At 42.2% G+C, this 15525-nt stretch overlaps 1 protein-coding gene across 1 annotated transcript; it reads left to right on the top strand.

Moving 5' to 3' along the window:
- The first annotated feature begins 13943 nt into the window (after nt 1-13943).
- LOC125308708 (olfactory receptor 52E4-like) lies at nt 13944-14903 on the top strand. Its single transcript, XM_048265271.1, has one exon. The coding sequence runs from the start codon at nt 13944-13946 to the stop codon at nt 14901-14903; it is 960 nt and encodes a 319-aa protein (XP_048121228.1).
- The last annotated feature ends 622 nt before the right edge of the window (nt 14904-15525 follow it).

The raw sequence follows: 15525 nt of genomic DNA, 5'->3' as shown, positions 1-15525 counted from the left end.
TATAGAAGAATCCCTTCACATTTTTTCCCATACCCCCCAAAATCTCCACTTCCCGATCCACCAGCAATCCAGGGCCCTTGGAAAGCACTTTATGGAGAGACCAGGAGAAAACGTAACAGGAGAGACAGCAGACATGAGAGAGAACAATTATTCATTACTGACACAGGAGTGGGACAATGAGTCACATTGTCCACACCCTTGATGTGACTCCATTGTGACTCCATTGTCCACACCCCTGGTGTGATGTCCAAGTGGTAGTGTTGCAGGAACAAGGCAAGTTGGGAATGTGTAGTCTGTGCAATTAAACAGGGTCAACCATGATCCAAATACCTCGGCCTCCCCAATTTGATGCGTTCGTCAAGGCCAACACAATAACACAGCTCGTTATACATCTGCGAGTATTTCAAAGAGAGAAAAGGTCAGGCTCGCGCTCATTAAACTTAGGTAAGAGCTTAGACATCTGTGACAGCTGGTACTGTTGCGAAGAGGCTCTCCCCTCTTCCAACAGTTTTAAATGATGTTGTTCCTGCCGCAATTTATCATACTCTAACTCTCTATCCTTTTCTCGTTCTCTCCTTTCCCGTTCACGTTCACTTGCCAATAATTTGTCACGTTCACTTGCCAAAATATCGTTCCAATTGCATTTCCAACAATTTCATTTGCTGGTCAAAAGTTAACGCCGATGTGAGTTAAGGCGTCGAAGTCTTAGCCACCGGCTCCAGTAATGGATTAAGTGAAATTACCTCTCGTTCACCCAGCCCCTCCATAATTAACTGCAACAATGCATCTTTCTTGATACTTTTAGGAATCAGTGACTCAAATCCGTAGTGCTCCGCTACTTTAACAAGTTGAGCTTTAGTTAAACTTCTTAAACGATCTGCCGAAGGGGCAGCCAAATCACTCATTTCCATTTACGTTTCCATTTGGCCTACAACAAACATCACTTAAACCAAACAACAATCAAGTAGTGCCAATCAATACAAAACAATTCCAAACAACTCTCGCTCAATTTGCTCTTTCACGCTAAAGCTACACGTCTTGAAAACTGAAAGTGGTTTCCGACACAATGAAGGACTACAAACAATTCAGACTGGAGCGCCCCGCATCTAAATTCCCCGCAAAACCAAAACCTATTTCCAAACTCTAATCTTCACGTGTCTTCGTGATTGAGCTGAAAGCAGCCCCCCCTCGTTCAACACGCAAAAACAACAAATAAGCAGGAAATAAAACAAAACTTTTAAGCGGTCTCACCTATGGCAGGGTGTTCACGTTGCTCCAAGGTAATCCAATTCGCTATTTTTTTTCTCTTCTTTGTAACAGAAACCACCACATTATCGAATCAAACAAGACATGCGCTCAAAAAGTTTGTTCTGACCAAACAATGGAACTCCCATTCTTCGCGTCATACTTAAATGAACCAATCACTACAGGGGTTCCCCCAATTACATGGGCCTATTACGTTTGCTGCAACTCACTGAAATAGCAGCAAACTGTTGTGTTCGACGGCACAATGCAGGCACAACCAATTTATCCAAAAACATCTAATTATTTTAAATCTCTGCGGCAAAAATCCCCGGACGAGTCTCCCACATGTCAAGGCTGCTTGGCTCGGCCTTCTTATATAGTCCAGCCCATTAACTACTGGGCTCCACCCCTGCACTCAGCACCCTGCAGGAGACAGACAGGCAACACATCGAATAAAGGGGCGGAGCCCCAAGAACAATCAACAGGGTCGTAACATAGGGAAACGGGGGGGACCACAAAAAGCACCCCTTTGCCCAATTGCTGCTAGTTATCCCTTTGAAATTGTGGCAATAGACTTTCTGTCTCTTGGGAGGACATCTGACACTTTCCAGTATATCCTTGTGATTACAGATTTGTTCTCCCACTACGCGCTGACAGTGCCCACCCAGGACCATTCTGCTCCCACTACCGCCAAGGCCCTATGGACTGCACTCATTCTCCCCTTTGGCTGCTCAGAACGCATCCTCAGTGACCAGAGGGGGCTTTCGAGTCGGATCTGATGCACGAACTCTGTGCGATGTATGGTTGTAAGAAAAGCCGCACTACGCCATATCATCCGCAGGGCAATGGAGCCTGTGAGCGGTTTAACCGTACCTTCCTGTCCCTCCTGAGCACCATGGATGTAGATTCTCACACGCGATGGCCCAGCCAATTGCCAGCTCTCCTGCAAGCATATAACACCACCACTCACTCAGGTACCGGGCTGACCCCTCATTATGTGGTTTTCGGCCGCCATGCCAGACTGCCGTTGGATGTGCTCCACGAAGTTGCTCCGCCACAATACTGGGATGATGTCGAAGGTTGGGTTAAGAACAATCATCGAACCCTCCTTCAAGCTTGTCCTGATTTTCCGTATGTTGTAGAGTGCGAAACAGCATGACCGGGCGACTGAGGCAACATGATCTGAGAAGTTTAGTTGGTTGTCGAGAACAACTCCTAGATTTCTTGCAGTCCTGGTAGGTGAAACAGACAGGGAGTCAAATTTGATGATTTGATGTCGTGGTGTATGGTAGGTTTAGCTGGGAGGACCAGCAGTTCAGTCCTTGAGAGGTTCAGCTGGAGGTGGTGTGCCTTCATCCATGTAGCTATGTCTGAGAGGCAATCCGAGAACCTTGCTGAAACCAAGGGGTCATCAGCTGGAAAGGACAGATAGAGCTGTGTGTCGTCTGCATAGCAGTGGTATGAGAAGCCATGCGAACGGATAATCTGTCCCAAGGAGGTGCTGTAGATAGCAAATAGAAGGGGGCCCAGCACTGAGCCCTGGGGGACCCCTGTGGTGAGATGGTGAGGTGCAGATAGCTGACCAAGCCATGATACGTTAAACGAGCGTCCTGTGAGGTAGGATTCAAACCAGGAGAGAGCAGAACCGGAGATTCCCATGTTAGCAAGTATAGAGGATCAAGAAGGTTGTTCTGTGAAAGGAAGTCAGAGACCTGTTTGGAGACTGCTCGTTCAATGCCTTTGGATAGGTGGTGAGACAGGGCAGTAGTTCTCGACTTGAGCAGGGTTGAGAGAAGCTTTCTTAAGTAACGGTGTTACCCAGGCCATTTTGAACGCCGTTGGAAATGTGCTGGAGGTTAGCGAGGCATTGATCACATGTGTGATAGCTGGTGCGATGGTCGGGCTGATGGACTGATGTAGGCTGGTAGGTCCAGCGAACATGTGGTAGGACGGCTACATGTCAGGAGTCTAGATACTTCACTCTCGGATAGAGGCGCTAATGCTGAAAAAGATGTTCCAGCAGCCCCTAGAAGTTGTAAGAGTGCGGTATCTGAGTCAGATGTGTTGTGTGGACATGTAGAGAATTGACTGCTGATTGCCGCCACTTTGTTTGTAAAAAATGAGGCGAGGGTATCCACAGTAAGCCTGGATGGAGGAGGAGGCAGCTGAGGGTTGAGTAGCAATTTGAAGGTTGAGAAAGGTTTTCGAGTGTCTGAAGGGCTGTTGACTTTGTCATTGTAGAAAACCGTCTTAGCAGCAGTGATGCTGGCTGAGAAGGAGGTCAGGAGTGTCTGTGTAGTTTTTGAGGTCATCAGTTAGTTTGGATTTGTGCCATTTCCTCTCCACGGCTCTGAGTTTGGTGCGGTGCGATCAGAGGGTATCATTTAGCCATGGATGAGAGTGTTTGGATCGAGCTGGCCTTGTGGTAAGAGGGCACAGCTCGTCTAGACACGAGCTCAGTGTGGAGCACAGTGTCAGGCTGACGTTGAACTGGATGAAGAAGTGGTCAGAAAGATGGAGAGGCGTCACCATGAGGGTGTCTGTGCTGCAGTTCCGAATAAGGATCAAGTCAAGCTCTTTGCCAGCTTTGTATGTAGGTGGGCTTTGAACCAGTTTGAGGTCAAAAGAGTGGATCAGGGCCAAAAAGTCCGCTGAACCTGGGGCGTCTAAGTGGATGTTCATATCACCGAGAACGAGAAGCGGACAGTCATGCTCAGGGATGGAGGACAGCAGAGTGTTAAGTTCGTCCATAAAGTCGCCTAGTGGGCCTGGAGGGCGGTAGATGACCAGCACCTTGAGTTTTGCTGGGGTGATCACTGTGATGGCATGGAATTCGAATGAGACATATTTGTTTGAAGGCAGTAGCGGGGTGAATTTCCATTTGTTGGAGATCAGCAGGCCCGTCCCACCTCCTCGTCCAGATGGGCGAGGAGTGTGGGATAGTGTAAGGTTAGTGGAGAGTGGAGAGTGCAGCCGGGGTGGCAGTGTTCTCTGGTTTGATCCAAGTCTCAGTGAGAGCAAGGAGTTCCAACGAAAGGTGGTTGGCATAGCCAGCTATGAAGTCTGTTTTGTTGACTGCGGATTGACCGTTCCACAAGCCCATGGAGAAGGAGATTTTTGTAGGTGTTTAAGTTACTGGAGGTTAAGCAGGTTTCTGGCTCTTTTGGCATGCTGGCGTTTTCTGCGATGGCCGGTGATAACAGATATGGTGGAATGGCACATTTTTTGCTTTTGTAGGCGCCTGTGCTCGGTGAACTTGCACAGGTAAACTTGCTCGTCTTGATCGCGTCCGTCTTACACGAGGACGGCTGAAACGAGGGTTGACACTTATGCTGACGCTTAACAGCCTCTATTGTTATGCTGACAGGAATTGCATGCAGCTGTCCTCGCGTCTCACTAATGATGAATCAGCGTAGACCGCCCTCTGACGTTAGCAAAGCTTAGATTGTTCAAAAGGGTGTTAATTACTCTCAACTGAAAGTCCGCTCGCTCACACCGACCGAAACTCGCAGTTTCAAGTAGCCTCCTCCCTCAGCTGTTCCCAAAGAGAGATGTCACTATTGGTTTTCTTATTGTTCACGTCACTATTTGCATGAGCCACGACTCAAAAGACATGTTTGATATTGTCGTAACAGCAAAACTAGAAAAAGACTGACTCCGACTGACTTAAAACCGCTAAGATTGGCACCTTACACTTAACGATCTAGTTGACGGGAGCGCGCCGCAATTCCAGTACAACTCCCAATTTAGTCGCCGACTGTGAAAACAGACCAAAATCGTACAATGTAGGGCTGCTATAAGCTGGCTAACTGTTAAGAGTAAAAAAATGAAATCCATTCACTTACCCAGATGAGAATGCTTATTAGAAACAGCACCACCACACTTGTGAAAATAAGCCCTTTGGCTGACTCGCCTGCGGTTACTTGCATAAATAACAAAATATACATTACGACACCTTACCACCCTCAGGTTACCATCGAGGCTATAGCTCAGTTTGCCCGATGGCCCTCATTTTGGGATAAGCACTTTTGATGTAGGACAATGATTTTTTCTAAGTGAGGAGGCGCGCACATCCAAATCCAAAAACTGGCAGGTGCCGAATTCCAAAAGTTTAGAACATGAAAGAACAAAATTGAATCCGCACACTGAGCTCCACGTTGACTGTTTAATCATAGCCTGGGTGTTCCCATGCTGCCTTGCGCGCGATTTGATTCACGCTGCTAAGGCAGCCTGGAGACCATGGAGCAAATTTTCGCCTGAGATAGGGGACCAATCACAGAACAAGGGGGAAAGCAAGACAATGATGAGCTATGCACAGACGCATTTGATAGACATCCGTGGCACCCAATAAACGGATCTGGGCATTTTTTTCAAATACGAGAAAATTAACGTTTGGTTCCCAGACCACGTCTCATTGAGAAGTGGTGGCGCTAGCCAGGCTAGTTTAATCACCAAGTAAAGTAAAAACCAAGTAATTCTCTGTGACTAATGTTAAAGCAATTTTGGACATTTATCCACCTTGATGTTTTATTCTAAATCTCTCCTCTTAAGGAAGACCATCAAATGGCTTTAAAAATGCAGGTAAACAACATTAGCAATAAAGCTGCCACTTTACACAGCTATAGCAAGCTAGCTGGCTACAAACTAGCTTAAATGCATAACTGAAACAAAAGCAAGTCACAAACTCAATAACTCTGTTTTATTTACAGTAGGCTATGTAAAAAGACATATAGAAACTGACTGTATTGCTGACATACAATACATGAGAATTTGAGCTGCAGCTTGCCTCTCGATTTCATCTGCCAACACACAAAGCATGGACTGAACTCTCAGAATCTCCAATTGCGACGTAAGCGCTGTCGATAACAAAGAGTCTACCACTTTAAAAGTTCCTCCAATCATCACTTCCCACTGCCCCATTCTCTCCCTGAGACTCCGGGCTTCCCTGGAAATTACGATTTTGTAGTGTTTGCCCAATTAATATCTAACTTTTCTGAAGTGCCATTGAAAGTCCAGTGAAGCCGAGCTTCTATTGGTTTTTAAATGGATTGTATTGCTGAACAAACTAGCCATGAATATAAGTCAAACACATTCTAGCATACTCTAGTTGGAATAGTAATGTAGATACAGTAGTATTTGACAGAATTTTCTGTGATATTTTAGAGGCAGAGCCTCCCTTGTAGTCTTACAGCAGTTGCCTCTGGTAAACACTGCCCTAGGGCTTTACAAGTTGGAATTCAGTTGAATTGTGATGATGCAATAATAGGCTAATACATCTTTTTCCGAGTCCAACTGCTTTCAAAGCCGCTCGGTGTTCTCCATAGACAGTAAAATAAACTATTTTTTCTGCTATTCAGTGTAGCCAGTGTAGAAAATTGTCATCCTACTACTCACTTGTTGCCTCAACCTAATAAAATCCTATTTTTTTGCAGAAGCCTGCACATAACTAGCCTGGCTAACGTCAGGCCTCATCTCATTGAGGTCTGGGAACTACACGTTCATTTTCTCGTATTTGAAACGTGGTTTACAAATGCCCAGAGCTGTTTATTAGGCGCTACGAATGTCTATCAAATACGTCTGTACGTAGCTCATACCGGCTTCGGTGTGTCATCAACGTCTTGCTGTCCCCCCTTCGTTCTGTGATTGGTTCCTTCGTTAAGGTGAAAACGAAGTCCATGAAATCTAGGCTGCCTAGCAACGTGAATAAAATCATGCGCAAGGCAGCATGGGAAAACCCAGGGTAGCACGTAACCCTTGAGAACGGAGGTGATGGTGACAAGGTTTATAAGTTGCAAAAACTGGCGGGCTGCACTAGTAAACGTTTTTCGACCAAAAAGCTGTTGGGCCCGTGATGTCAGACTTAACAACCGAATGGACCTTTCCATCCTGTCAATCATGTAAGTTGCTATACTATTAGCAGTGGCTCTGATGGTGTGTACATAGCAGTCACAGGCGGGCTATAATTATAGCTAACAACCTACAGCAGAATATGTTAAGAAAAGGATTCATGGAAACTGGCGTGGCTGTGTTCTTGCTGTTGCTGATCTGTGCAGAAATATCAACTGTTAACACTTAAACTAGACTGCATTTCCGGCGGGAACTGCCAAAGTGTGCTTGCCCTGGTCCGGTCACCAACGTGAGCAGACAGTGGCATACGCTATGCTGAACCTGGCTGGATCCAGGCATTGTAACAGTGCCTTTCAGTGTTGGAGCAGTGGCTATATCTCAAAAGCTCTAGGATAGGGCTATTCAACTATTGGCTTGCGGGTTGAATGCGGTTCATTGGATTTTACCTTTGGGCCTGCCTTCGAATTTAGCTTCTATGACTGAGATCAAATCAATACAATAAAATGACAGCAATAATTGGGTGCAAAAATAAATAATGTCATGTGTCTTGCGCCTCTCAAACTGGGCTATCAGGTAACCTACAGAGGAATTGAAATTATGAAATATGACCAAGGCATTAAAAAGCTGCTTGTTTGTCAGGATCATTTTTCACTGATTTATTTAAAAAATATATGAGCAATGAATGTGAATGTTATATATTCCATCCCACAAATTATGTTTTACTGGTTTATTTGACAAATAATCTATATGGATTTGCTCTATAAAGACCTTATGTCTGTTTGGGATTGTTTGGTGAGCCTGGCGTTGTTTTGAGAGCCTATTGATGTAGCCTATCTCAGATGTATCTCAGAATAAAAGGAATACTTCATATTACTCTAAACCACCGTCTGTAAATCAACTGTATACTACTGTCTACATTGCACTATATTTTTTGACCTGTCACTTTTCTATACTGTGCCTCACATTGCAACACAGCTCAGGGGCCTCATTACAGAAAAATATCCTAACTGCTTGTCCTATCTTAACTTAGGATTTTTCCTATCTTTGAAACTTATCTTCCTATTACAGAAGCAGTTCCTAAACTCAAGGCTGTGTCCTAGCTTATCTCAGACCTCCTATCTTATCTTAAGAAATCCTAACTGTAACTGTCAGTTCGATTTTTAAATCGGCAATCATCCTGTCATGCCTGTTTCTATGAATAGAATGTATAAAAGACTGCCTGTATCTATGATTAGAATGTCAGGTTGCAAAGATGGTGTTCTAAAGACAGTTTGCTCAAGATGGACAAACCATAATATGAGAGAGAAATAGGCCTATGTAGGAAGAAAGAGAGTGTGTCAATATTGATTCATTTGATGAACAGGATAAAAAGATGGAAAAAAAAACAAAACATATTTATAATAATAAATACTGGTAATAGTCTAATATTCTGTTATAATTATGAATATTTATTTGTAATAAATGTTAGGCTACATTTTTAAGTTTTCACTTATTTAGTGAAATATGCTTTATGGTGTCCCTAACTGTCATGTCCATCATCTTGTCATAGGCAACAACTCAACAAGACTGTTGCAGTCAGTTTTGGCAGTTATTTTGAATTTAGGACAGGGTATGTGCCATCCTAAGTTAGGATTCCTAAGTTTTTCCTAAATGCAGTTAGGAAACATGCTTCTGTAATACCAAAAATCCTAAATGCTATCCTAAACTGAGATAAGATGGGATTTCAGAGTTAGGAAGTTTCTGTAATGAGGCCCCAGATCTTTAGTTGCTATGAAGGCCAATCGTTCTAAATGGATGGTTGCTATGGCCAAAGGCCAGTTCTATCTCTGCCGTTGTCAAGCGGGCAAATCGTAGAATTCTGATTAAACTTATCTTATTTGAAACATCTCTATTTTACTTAGCCCACTTCCATACAGTGGGTCCCATTAAGAAGTGGCCACTTCATTCGCGCTTACCGTGATTCACACAGCAGCATTATTAAATTAATCTGTCACCATATGCCTATGCCTACGTTTGCAAAGAAAACATTTTAATTTGATTCACATGAAACGTTACATTTAATGTACATGTTGACAATGACTAGGCTAGTTTTGGTTGTTGGTGGAGTTATTGCATCCCTTAGTTATGCCTACAATGCAAGCTCCTGTAGACATTAAGTAGTCGCATTTAAAAAACATTGCGTTAGGAGTCCTCGCCACTTCTTTTAAGCTTTGCTCTGAAGTCTGTTCCCGTTGCTAGGCAACTTCAAATAAACGATATGAGAGTCTTCCAGGTAGTAAATGTGTACATGTGATTATGAATGGATGTTTGTGGTTTGCAATTAGAATAAACAAGAAATAACATTTCCAATAATTTCACATGATAAATTACAATGTCACGTTATTTAACATTAACGTGACATTGCTTGCTTATTCTTTCGTCAACTCTATGCTTTTAGGAAAACAATCTTTTTATCATAGTTCCCTCTTCAATGAGCGATTACCAGCTCGTTTTTGTAACAGAGATAGCTGTTTATTGTCCCTAGGTTTACAGAAACACCTATTCATATTAATACGTAGCCTATGGAGTGCTGCCGACAACTGTTCATTACGGCCCAGAATGCCTTGCATGTCTTTACAACAAAACAACACAGTAAAACCTAAATGCCCGTAAACATATGCATTTGCATACTTGTAACATTTTTAATAATACTCTCCCATCATGATAATACGACAATAATGAAAAATTTAATTTGAATACCGTCAATGTGAAAATAACTGTACTACGTCAGCAATAAATAGCTAATGTTCTCCTTACCATTTCAGTTTGAAGTCTATACTATCCCATGGCAGAGCAAGGATTTCATGATTGGGCAAGGTTGCCCGGAGACATTGAGGCTGTCCAGAGACATTGTGCATACTTGGAAGGCATTGTGATAGATGTACCAGTACAACTGCAAATGTGGAAGGTGATAGTTACCAAATACGGGTGGGTGGAGTGCCAAATGCTGGAAACTTTTGGAATGTTTACTTTTTTTTTCTCCCTCACATTGGAGTCCCGAGTTCAAATACAAAATTTGGCATAGATATGTGACAGTGTTCCTGAGATATGTACGACTTCCTGTTTCGGAGCTTCGCCGCCGATTTTGTTTGGCTGTGACGGGCAAACGCTTTCGAAAATCAAAAATCCTTCTGGTAACATTTGTGAGGCTTGGTCCAAGGATAATGTACGTCAAGTTTCGTGGTCCAATATGGCGGACGAACGACACGCCCACCTGACGTCATCTTCGCGAGCAACTTACACCGGTACTGACCGGACGTTTTAAAGTTGGAACGGTGTCTCTGTCTCAAAGGGCCTAGGCGACAAAAAATTAGGGAGACGGGAAAATTATGCAGTTATACTTGCCTTGCACGACAAGTCCTGACAAGTAGCTGTAACGTTATAGTGTGCTAACCTCCACAACCCAACTGAAGGAACTGTAGGGGGCGATGTGGGTCGAGGTAGAGTGAGTGTGTGGCGAGCAGGCAGAGCCTCGGTCAGAAGGCTCAATGGTATGGAGTGATGACACGGAGATGGCAGGTTTCGGTGCAACACAAGTGAACTTTATTTGAGTTTCAATTCATCTGTTCTTTTGTTCTTTACTTGTATGTGTGCTGCATCAAAGAAGAAACAAACAGAAAATGGAGTGATCAGTGAAATGGGGTAAATCAGTACAGATCACAACTCACAAACAAACCAATTGACATTTGAACAATAAACTGAAATCATATGGCTATATAAGGTACAACTAAACAATACTTGACATCCCAAGTCAACCAACATCACCTAATCATCTCTCACATGGGACTCCAACACACCAAACCAACAAACAAAGACCTTAACTTTACACATGATGGCAGAGCTACTCTACAAACTGATAAACATCACAAAAGTCATAGTGAGGGTCATTAAAGTGATGACTTACGTTAACTCAAAGACGCACACAGAGCAGGACACACTGGAGTGCTGGGTTGAGAGTAACAAAAGAGTGAACTTCTTCTTCTTCTAGTGGGGTTTATTGGCGGTTGGCATACACACGGTTGCATTTACCGCCACCAACTGGACATTTACATAACTACGGGTATGGAGTTTCAACGGAGGAGTGACAAAGAAAAGCAATAATAATAATTGAGGAAAATAAATGAAAAAATAAAAAATAAATAATACTCTATGTGAGTAGCATTAACTAAATCCTAACAAAGTCCTGTGTTCTTGAGAAACTTAAATACAGATCTCCAGGCAGACGGCATAGAGAAGGAGAGTAAACCCTCAAGAGAGAGCCTGGCCTGCCCCCAATTCTCTAACCTCTTCTAGTAATATACCTCTTTCTATGCTGTACGCTGGGCAAACTAATAAAACATGTTGAACTGTCTCCATTTCCCATGGCATGTTTGCCAATAACATGAAGATGATAGTTCAGCCTAGTGTAAAAGAGTGAACTGAGGGCGAGCAAACAATTTATCCTGATCTGAGCCCCTGCTCCGGAGCTACAGGGTTTCCCAGCAGGTAAACTGGGTGTGGTTAGGTGGCAGAGCCAAACAATCCTGCAATTTCTCCACAGCACTTTCACCTCAAGCCCTCCTTACACTGACAGACTTTGGAAAGATTTGCAAAGATTCGGAAAATATTTTTGAAAGACTACAGTCTCAGACCCTCTCACATCTAAAGACAAGTAGTAGAGTTTTAAGTCACAGACTATGATTTTGCAATGACTAGGGATCTTGCAGGGTCACTATTTACAAGACTGCAACACGATTCCTTTAAATTATTACCCATCGTGCAATAGATAAACAGGAACTGAAAATTATAGCCTACTAAACTCAAAGTCGTATTTTCGTGTTTCTGCAGCATTGTTTCATGCGTGACATCCTTAACCGATATAGAGTTGTTCTGTCAAGTGGAAGAGCCGACTAAATATGTATAAGAAATTAAAAATATTATAAGAAAACAAATAATTATAGGCTACAGCTGTGTCGGTGCTCTGCTATTGAACAACAAGAGTGTAAACCAAGGCTTAAAAAGCCATCAGTGCAAACAATATTGTAAACAATATAAAATTATATATAAAAGCAACACCCACAAAACCTGAGTAGAAAATAGTCAAATTACCACACACACACACTGAATTGGCTATAACAACCCAAATAACGGTCACGCCTTCTACAGTATTGCTATCTTCTCCACACTTTACTGCTCCATCTCCATACTCTCTTCAATTTCTACTGTTTGCCCCGGCTGCAGTCTGAGCATGATGGGGAGATTCTTCTTCACAAAGGTGATCATTTCAACATGCTCAGGTGTCAGCCTGCTCCTGTGCTCATCAATGATAAGCGAGACTGCGCTAAAAAGCCTCTCACTGTTGCGTTTTAAAAGCGAAACTGATGCCACAACTGGTCTGGGTTTGCTGAAGTAACCTAGGCTACAGGCTGCATTTATTACAGAAAATCAAGCAACATAACACGTAGGCCTATCTACACTATTTAGAGACAGGAGCTTAAGTTTACCGCGACAACAGCTGTCACTAATTCACATCGTCGTAGGCTGCGCCGATGCACAGACTAAACGGTAAAAAAAGTTATGATAGCCTACTGGAAGCTTCTACCCTTTTGGATGTGTAGAGTTGTAGGCCTAGGTGCACTTAGTTGTTAGCGATTGACCAGGTTGCTTTTTGAAATGAAATGCGTTTGTTAGGCTAGTCGATTGTAAAAATAGGGAAATTAAAGTGCGTGCTGTGCCTATACATTACACAAACAATCTTAAATCGCGAAGATAACATTCGTTAGACAGGCAAAGCTGTCAGCAGCAACATGCATAATTGCCTTAATAGTAAGAGGGTCTCGCGGACGGTCGTGGTTAACATTAGGCTATATTAATTCAACTGTGACATGAAATGTTTGCTCGATAACTTTAAATTCTTAGTGGGACATGCATAGACAAGTGGGATGCTGGACAGGTCGCTAGGTGTGCTGAAAAACGCGGACCGGATTTAGGGGGGAAAAGCTGAAAAAAACTGGAATGGACATCGGTGCGCTGGAAAACACGGACCGGAGTTTTGAAAACAAACTGGATCGGGAGTCCGGATTGGGAATTTCCCGTGCAGGCCGATCCCACATTTTTTGCTAATATCGGCGGCCGATCCGATCCAAATATCGGATCGGGACATCCCTACCCTGGTAGTGGTACCTTAGGTTTTATGTCGGAGTAGTGTCAAAACAAGTGAGTAACCATATTAAAATAATTCAATGTTGGTTCTCTGGTCCTGGTTATTATTCCTACATTAACCGTTTAACCTTACCACTGCAAAAGTGGGACATTAGCAACAGTAACCAGGGGAGGGGCCAACTGCTCCAATTCAGGAAAGTCTTACATTTCATTGGTTGTATGCTATGCCCTAATGGAGGCTGCTCTTTAAATATGCTTCTGCCAGACAGTATTCTATTTCTTAAGTGATTCCTACCAGCTGTACAGATAAACAAGGTGTATACTGACATTACAAATGAGCTATGAGATTTGGTGCCTGACTGTAAGGCATGAACCCAAAACAGGAGGATAATATATAGGATAAGATTGGTGAGATTGGTAAGATTGGTGCCTAACTGTGATCTCCATAACTAAAATATTATTTTACTTGTACAAATCTAAGAAGTGATGTGTTAAAATGACACATTGCTGTGTGTGCTCAGGGACAACACATTTTTGTGTCAATTTCAACACAGCAATTTTTTAATTATTTATTGAAAACATGACTTTATTATATATTTTTTAAAACTGCATTTAAAACCTTGTCCCTGTCTGTTTCACAGGATCTTTTTTTATCACAAGGAAACTACTAGATGGACTGCCTGAGTGTTGCAATGAATCAAACAATCTCCTCTGTCCTCAGAATTGCCAGCTTTGACATCCACCCCTCTGCTGTTTACCCTATTTTCATTATGGGCCTTTTGGTTTACTTATTTTCTGTCCTCTCAAATGTGACAATCCTGATGCTGATAGTTACTCAGAGGAGTCTCCACAGGCCGATGTTTTACATCTTCTTCAGCCTGCCACTGAATGACCTCATTGGAATTACTGTAATGTTTCCCCGTGTGCTTGTGGACATTGTGATCATGAAGAACACTGTCAACTACCCCCTTTGTGTCCTTCAGGCATTTTTGCTCCATTTGTCTGGTGGTGGCATCCTCTTTATACTAGCAGCAATGGCATATGACCGATATATTGCTATATGCAAGCCACTCAGATACAATTCAATTCTGACATCACTTGGTATAACTGCTGTTATATCATTAGCTTGGGGCGCTAATTTTGCCTTAGTTCTAGTGCTTTTTCTGCTTCAGGCCAGAGTAACAAAGTGCAGGGATTTTATAATAAATGTGTTTTGTGATAACTTCTCATTGCTTAGCCTTTCCTGTGGAGAAGACCTTACAATAAACAATATTTATGGATTAGTTATAACAGCATTTATGCACATAGTCACTGTAACAATTCAGCTGTTCTCATACATCCAAATCCTTTTAACTTGTATCATGAACAAACAATCAGATGCCAAAACAAAGGCAGTGAACACCTGCTTAGCGCAGATCATTTCATTTATTCTTTTTGAGATTGTCTGTTTGTTCACAATACTGTCTTACCGGTTTCCAAACATAACCCCTAATGCAAGAAGAGCCTGTGGAATGCTTATTTTTCTGATTCTACCTGTTTTAAACCCCATTATCTATGGAATGAAAACCAAGGATATTAGAACAGCATTTTTTCGCATTTTGAAGAAACAAAATTTTTTATCATCACAGTAGATGATTGTATATTTGTAAGGCCCTGTACTGGTTTGGTCTGCTCTGGTATGATCTGTGGAATGAAAATAAGGTGTAGGTGTATCATTTCAGTTCTGCTATTTTATTTAATGTAGAATTTTCTTATTTTCATTTAAACATTATTTATATACAATAAATATCGTATTTATATATTTATTTATATATTTGTAACATTAGATAAGTTAACTGATTTGTTTTGTTCATTGATGTCCACTTTTAAAGCTTGAATAGTCGTATGGAGATAAGGTATAATGAATTGCTCTGACATTCTTGATCAAATATATTCTTTTTACATTATTGCACACTGTAAAAAGACTACTGAAGTACCAGTATATTCATTTGAAGTAGTTCTATTACTGTTTTCTCATTAACAATACTTATTTACTACTGTGCCATCATTTACATCATTACTGTACAGTGGGTACCAGTTAAGTTTGGACGGGTGTATTTTGCAAAGTTGACTAACAAATATACCATTATTCGGATCATGCATTAAAAATGTGAAAAGTGGTGGACCTATTTGTCAAATATAAATGCAGGACATGGGTTTCCTCTCACTCTCCTTCATGCAGCAGATGTAACTTGAACGTTACCTTAGGCTACC

Source organism: Alosa alosa, chromosome 15, assembly GCF_017589495.1.
Source record: "Alosa alosa isolate M-15738 ecotype Scorff River chromosome 15, AALO_Geno_1.1, whole genome shotgun sequence".
In the NCBI taxonomy this organism is placed as follows: domain Eukaryota; kingdom Metazoa; phylum Chordata; class Actinopteri; order Clupeiformes; family Clupeidae; genus Alosa; species Alosa alosa.
This window is presented reverse-complemented; position numbering and strand designations above follow the sequence as displayed.

Bases quoted from the DNA above. Each gene is read 5' to 3' on its own strand.
- LOC125308708 (XM_048265271.1), top strand. From the start codon at position 13,944: ATGGACTGCCTGAGTGTTGCAATGAATCAAACAATCTCCTCTGTCCTC.